The sequence below is a fragment of the Empidonax traillii genome, unplaced genomic scaffold (genome assembly GCF_003031625.1).
Source record: "Empidonax traillii isolate 1590-97213 ecotype Southwest subspecies unplaced genomic scaffold, ASM303162v1 scaffold1054:size196387, whole genome shotgun sequence".
NCBI lineage: Eukaryota > Metazoa > Chordata > Aves > Passeriformes > Tyrannidae > Empidonax > Empidonax traillii.
The window spans coordinates 8,873-16,264 of record NW_020956247.1 but is presented as its reverse complement, the minus strand read 5'-3'; the positions used below and the strand labels follow the sequence as shown (position 1 = coordinate 16,264).

At 39.5% G+C, this 7,392-nt stretch overlaps 1 protein-coding gene across 1 annotated transcript in view; it reads right to left on the bottom strand.

Moving 5' to 3' along the window:
- LOC114068384 (protein mono-ADP-ribosyltransferase PARP8-like) overlaps positions 1-6,137 on the bottom strand; it is a 76,203-nt gene extending 70,066 nt beyond the window's left edge. The window contains exons 1-3 of the mRNA XM_027904409.1: positions 5,544-6,137; positions 4,363-4,416; positions 4,170-4,265 (exon numbers count right to left, since the gene is read on the bottom strand). Of these exons, the coding sequence (XP_027760210.1) occupies positions 4,170-4,265; positions 4,363-4,416; positions 5,544-6,134 (741 nt within the window). The 5' untranslated portion in view covers positions 6,135-6,137. The remainder of the gene's footprint in view (positions 1-4,169; positions 4,266-4,362; positions 4,417-5,543) is intronic.
- Between the last annotated feature and the right edge of the window lie 1,255 nt (positions 6,138-7,392).

Genomic DNA, 7,392 nt, shown 5'->3' with positions numbered 1-7,392 from the left:
AATTTTCTCCCTGCATAAGCTCACAACATCCTTGTAGTCTTCCTGAGTTGCTTGTCCCTTCTTCCAAAAGGTGAAACACTCTTTTTTTCCCTGAGTTCCAGACAAAGCTCTCTATTCAGCCAGGCTGATCTTCCCCTCTGGCTAGTCTTTTGGCACATGGGGACAGCCTCCTCCTGTGCCTTTAAGATTTCCTTCTTAAAGCACGTTCAGCCTTCCTGGACTCTTTTGCCCTTCAGGACTGCCTCCTAAGGGACTCTCTCAAGCAGTTTCCTAAACAGGCCAGTCTGCCCTCCGAAAGTCTAAGCTAGCACTTCTGCTGACCTCCCTCCTTACTTCTCTGAGAATTGTAAACTCTATCATTTTGTGATCACTATGCCCAAGATGGCCTCCGACCATCACATCACCCACCAGTCCTTCTCTGTTTACAAACAGCAGGTCCAGCAGGGCATCTCCCCTGGTTGGCTCACTCATACATGCACATTTCAAATTGCAATCTGATTGTCAGCCCTCTCCATCAAGTGACCCAGAAGAAGAATGATTTCAAATGGGGCCCTGAGGAATGAGAAGCCTTTGAAAAAATCAAACAGGAGATAGTTCATGCAGTAACACTTTGACCCATCTGGACAGAGCAAGATTATCCTTGGAAGTGTTCAAGTCCAGGCTGGATGGGGCTCTAAGTAACCAGGTCTAGTGGAAGGTTCCCTTCCCATGGCAGGCAGATTGTAACTAGATGAGCTTTAAGGTTCCTTCCAACCATTCTAGGATTCTATGATTTCCAGATGTAAAAAATGTGCTCTACACTGGGGAGAATGGCCCTACCTGGAGTGTAGGAGCATCTAGACAGACAACACCAGCCACCTGGATGATAAAAGAAGAAGAAAATACTAAAGAAAAAAATATTGTGGTCCTGAGTGAGCCAGAGCTAAGATTAGTGCGTGTGAAAAGAATCACAAGGTCAAACTGGAAAGCCACTTGAGACGTGATCGTTCTTTGCAACTGAAAACAGTCAGGTGGGCGTGTGTGGTATGCGTGGGGATAAGAAACATCTGGCCTGCCTTGATATTCTGTATATTATATGGGGTAGTAGAGTTATGAGTTAGTTCTGTCTGGACAAAGTCTGTCTCCACTTGGATTCATTCGCTCCACTGTAGCCTCTGCCAGAAAGCAGCAGGGAAGACTCAAGGTCAACCCCTCGGCTTTTGGAGTCAGGGATACAGAGGATCTGAAGCCTGCTATACTTCAACTGAGAAAGAGATACTGGCAGCTTGTGAAGGGGTTTGAGCTGCTTCAGAGGTGATTGGTACTGAAGCATAGCTCCTCCTGGCACCCTGGTTACCTGTGTTGGCTTGGATGTTCAAAAGGAGGGTCTCCTCTGCACATCATGCAACTGATGCTACATGGAGTAAGTGGGTCGCACTGATCACACAATGAGCTTGAATCGGAAATGCTAGTCTTCCAGGAATCTTTGAAGTGATCATGGACTGGCTAGAAGGCAAAGATTTTGGAATGTCATCAGAGGAGGTGACACATGCTGAAGAGACCACACTGTATAATAAATTACCAGGAAGTGAGAAGCACTATGCCTTATTTACTGATGGATCCTGCTGTATTGTGGGAAAGTATCAGAGATGGAAAGTAACAGTATGAAGTCCCCTACAACAAGTTGCAGAAACTGCAGAAGGTGAATGGAGTCACTTTGCAGAGGTGAAAGTTCTCCAGCTCGCTCTAGATATTGCTGAATGAGAAAAATGGCCAATATTTTATCTCCATACTGATTCATGGATGGTGGCAAATGCCCTGTGGGGGTGGTTGCAGCAATGGAAGCAGAAAAACTGGCAGTGTAGGGGTAGACCCATCTGGGCTGCTGCATTATGGCAAGATATTGCTGCTTGGCTGGAGAACCCGGCTATGAAGGTATGTGACATAGATGCTCATGTAGCCAAGAGTCGGGCCACTGAAGAACACCAGAACAATCAGCAGGTGGATCAGGTTGCTAAGATTGAAGTGGATTTGGATTGGCAAGTTAAGGGTGAATTATTTCTGCCTTGGTGGGCCCATGACACCTCAGACCATCAAGGAAAAAACCCAACATATATGTGGGTTCATGAGAAAGGGGTGGACTTGACCATGGACACTTGCGGGGAGGCAGGGGGAATGAGTGAGCAGCTTCATGGTACCTAGTTGCTGGCTGGGGTTAGACCATGACATGTGGCCTATGGAAAAAGACAGGCATCCAAGAGTATAAAGCCATATGTAAATTGAAATATATATTAAAAACAAACCACACAATACTGAGAAGAAATCTTGTGCTGAGAGAGACTGATTTAAAGATACTGCATAACTAAGATAAAACATAGCCTGTAGAGCGAATCTTCAGAAAGAAAAAGCTTTATCTCACAGTTTCATTTGCTACCTTCAGCTGTCCTGAGGATGAGACATCAGAATTATCCAAGTCATTAATAACCAGCACAGAAATTTACACACAGGTATAAGAGTTTACAGTATTAAAAGAATGTACTTATTGTGTGATGGCAATTGTTAAATTTTTTAAACTGCATTTCAAGACAATTAATTAAACTACAGTATAGTCCAGGAAAGGTGTCAGGCTGACATACTGGAGGATTACAGAATCAAATAAAAGCAAAAACTTTTCTATGCTTTCTTCATTGTTGAAAAAGAGGTCCAGAAGGTAAAAGGGAAACTCATCATTAAGGATACATACACCCAGACATGACCCTGTGTGCATCTATATGGAGGAACTATTCGTTAAAGGGAGAGACTGTTGAACCATCTAGAACTGTTTAGTCTGTGGCATGTCTTGTGATGCAACCAACTACAGATAAAGCCTATCTAAATAATGCCTTTGAGATATGGATGTCTGTAGAAAATGGGATTAAGACACAGAATCTAAAAATATAGGCAGACTGTAACAAGGTTCTGATCATTATGAAATCTGATTAAGTTACTGTGGTATCAAAACCATTAACACTCTACAGCTCTTTATGAAGTCTAGGAATACTGCATATGGGATCCATTAAGTGACACAAGGCTAGATCGCATATAGCCTTACCTTAAGTGAAAGCCCCCTGCATTCTGCTTAATAAAGTGCTGTATTTCTAAAATCTGCTGTTGCAGCAGTATTAAACATAAAATGCTCTTTCAGTAGGGTCATCCTTTATTCCCTTTACATGCATCATATATATGTATGTATGTGTGTCTGTGTGTGCATCTGGAGCATGTAAATAAACCCTAAAATTGACTACTTTAGGCTTCCTCTGCCAGAACTCTCAGCATAATGAAGCATAAATTTCCTTAAGATTCTTTGGCAAACTCATGCTCTACTCAGACTGAGATCCTTTCTCTCCTTCTGCAGAACTGCAAACTCTTTAGTGGCTCTATATTGCTTATTGAGTCATTCAAACATACACAGAGCATGCTAGATTTCTTCCTGCTGTCTCCTTCTTTCTGGGTTATATAAGGACACCTTTTCATTTTTGCATAGTTTGCTAGGTTATGCTGCTTGCAAAGGCACCGATGAACATGTAATTAGTGACAAACATGTTTGCACTTTCCTCTGTTTTGAAGGACTGACAAACTCTCAAACAGATGGCTAAACTGACCTCTTTTTAAACTGAAGACAGAGAAAAGTCATTCTGAGGGATTTTGATCTCTGAGGTGGGAAATCAAGAAGAATTATGATTTTTTAATTTAGAGCAGATGACTTTCCATTCTGTTTTCTCTTAATAGTTCATCATGTGAACTGGAATAAATCCTACTGTTTGCTTTGTCCTATGAACGACAGATAAACCCCAATGATTTAAATTATTTTATTATCCAAATTTCACAGATTATTCAATTTACATTATCCTGTCACAGGTAATATGCATAGCAGTGCATTCAAAGATGAACTACAAGGAACTGGTGCCTTTTCTATATGCTTCTAATAAGGACTTGGTTGGTCATAAATCTGTCAGAAAAAACATGGGTTTAAAAAGTACATGTGAGCTTGAAGAGGCAAAAAATCACCTAAGATGGTTTTCAAAATTAAAGAGGTTTAACCATGACTTAAAATGGTGTTAATTGAATATGTAGATGCTCTTGCAAATCCTATTAGCAGCCTATTTACATACCCCGCCTGAATTGTTTATCCCAACAAGCATACCACTTACCCTCAACATAGGGCCATTCTGGAACACATGGGGTTCATCACAGACTACACAGTATTCATTCAATACCGGTATCCGCTGCTCAGCAAATTCAATTGTCTGGGAACAATGAAAATGAGAAAAACAATATCTGCTTAAAAATAATTAAGTTCATGCTCCACAGTGTTTCATAAATAGATAAGATATGACATCCTACCTGCACAAGAAAGCCACGGTCTTGTACCAAAATGCATTTTGCACCATAATTTTGCTGCAAGGAAAATGTTCAGGGAACTTCAGTGTTGGTAAACTAATTATAAGGAATTTTTTTGCATGCCAATATGTTAAACAATATTTGCATCTAAAAAGATCTGTCATTTGCATAAACCAACCATTTCAAATCATCAAACCTTTTACTGTTTGGTGAGTGTGGGGTAGATTTTCAACATTTCTTTTTCGTTCCTAAATCTGATGTATGAGTTTTGTATCTCAGCATCCCAAAACTTTTAATCTCAAATGGAAACACCAGGGCCTTCACTCCATTCTAATCAACTGGAATTTGGTAACTTCCTTTAAATTTTAACTGTGTATTGTCTGTTCAGATGGGCTATATGCTTAGGCTTGAGTGATTAATATAACTCTCAGAACAGCTGAAAATATTTTTCATTTAAATATTTGCTAAGATCCCACTTCAGTGAGCACCACGCTAACAGACCTCTGTGCTCAGATCCCACTCAGATTCTTTCTGCATTTTTATTTCAATGTACAACAATTTAATTAGAAGGATCTTTTGTTATAGGAGTCACTAATGTACAAAATTCCCTCTGGGCTGATATTTATATCAGTCATCTCTATTTACAGCTTTTTGGGGTTTTGTTTTTGTTTATAGTCTTATTTTCTTTCATTTCTCTAAGTCCAGTATGATGATGATCACAGCTGAAAATACCAGAAGGAGAGGTGACTTGGCACCCGAACAAGCCAATGGACAGTTCCTTTCCCCACAAAGCAAACAGGGAAATGAGAAAAGACCTGTGTGATCAAGCCAATTTTGCAGCACAGAAGCTTACACTCTCCCTGCAGCAAGAAAGGAGGCAGGGAAGGAAGTGGTTCATTGAACTTTTCCTATTGCCAGCAATATTGTTGAGCTGTATCCAATGTGAGATGTAAGATCTCTGTCTTGACCTAAGCAAATTCTAACTTAAATATATGTGCATGCACAGTTGCTTAAATCCTCCTTAAAAAACTGACTCCATTGCTCTTGTCTTCCAATATATTTAATATATCCAATATATTCACTGAAATATGTCCTAAACACTAGTGTCTTTGCTTAATAAGCATAATAGTACATTTGGAAAATAACTGGAGGAAAATGAGCAGACTAAAAAAATTGTTACGCACAACAATTTGTGAAGGAGATGATGAAGATGATGTTAATATCCCAATAAGCCCTGAGGTAAGAGAGAGACTCCTGCCCTCTGCTGTGGTGAACTCTTTCAAAGGCTTCATTTTGGATGATTTAGGGGCATTAGAGTAAGTCTTGCTGAGTAATTTGTGGTTCTTCAATCCATCCAATTCTTTCATTCTAAGATTACTGGAGTGGGAACTGCTTAAAAATTTATGGGACTTCAAAGTGCTGTTGTGTTCACATTGAGGGTTCCCAGAACATGACCTACTTAATAGCATATGTGACTTTAAAGCAATGCACTCCTCCTGCCTGACAACTGAAGAGCAAGAACGGTTCAACAGTTTGTGTGATTTAATAGCTATTGTCTGTTCTGCCCTAGCATCACTCAACAACAAGCAGCCAAAGGTTCTGTGAGATTTTGTGGCACACACATCCTCTGCCTTAACTGTTCTAGAGTAAGTCCTTCTCAGTAGCTTGTGAGTTTTGGAGATCCTATCCTGTTCTGACTTCAGTTTTGATTTATTTTTACCACGGCCAGGTGGAGGATAACTTGGTGACCTTAAAAATAAAGAAAGAGAAGACATAGTTGAAAAATAATCAGTCTTGTGCTAATCCAAAAAAAAAAAAAAGTCCAGATATATTTACAAATTTAGGTACCACCTGTTTTTATGTATTTCACTAGTGATAAACACAGATCAACATTAAAAAAAAGATCAATTGTATGTAGACCTAATTTCCTAATAATAGACATCTTACTCCTATTTATACAAAAACCCATCCATTGAAAAGATGACTGACTACTTCAGGCAAGTGAGAACTATATCCTTACAGTTCTTTGTAAAGACCCCTATATCTCAAAACAAACCATTTATTTAGATTATACTTGAAATGAAAACCACATATTTCACACAAGATTGTATCACATTTTTTTTATCAAAAGCTACCTTTCATGCCATCATGGCATGATCCCATTACAGTTATTGTCTTATGGACATGACATAACAAATTTTATGTCCAGATCCAATGAGCAGTGAAACTTGCAGGCAGTAAATAAAATTTATTTCAACTGAAATTAACATTTGAAAAAAAAAACCACAATAATCTGGGTGCTTTGTGGAAGACAATTTGATGCCCTTCTCTCCTGTTTTAGACAAACTCTAGCTCTGTAACACTAAAAAGAGAATGTGAAATTATTGTCATGGTTTAGGAATGTTATTCTCCAATTTAGTACTCCCATAAAAACCACACACCCTCCCCCTCCCTCATCTAATTGGAGACACAAAAGGTAAAGATCACAGGTTGAGATAAGAACAATTTACTGGAAACAGCAATGAGATAAGAAAATGAACAGTAATAGCAACAATATTAATGACAAAGAGTATAAGAAACCATTCACATGAACATCTCCCTTGCCTCCACCCCCCATGGTTCCCTCCACCACATTTTCTTGACTGGAAGGAACCCCTTCTCCCCAGAAGAGAGTCCCTTTCCCTTACCCGCGGCAATGATGTGAGCTGGTAGATCTCTGTGTCCTAGCCATGCCTTCTCCTGGCTACTGCAAAAATTAACCCTGTCCCAGCCAGAACCAGAACAATTATAAATGCAGAAATAAAGAAAAAAGTTTTTTCTGAAAGAACATTCACATGAACTGTTACATTTTAATGAGTTTCATGTTCACCTGTCCTTCCAAAGCAAGAACCAGTATCAGGTATGCTGAATCATTTTTCTACACTTTACAAGCAACCCTAAACTTTGTTACTAAGTTATGACAGTGAAAAATGCATGTGGAGGTTACTGACTCACTGTTGCAGTTGGCTAATTACCACCCTTGGGCTGACAGGA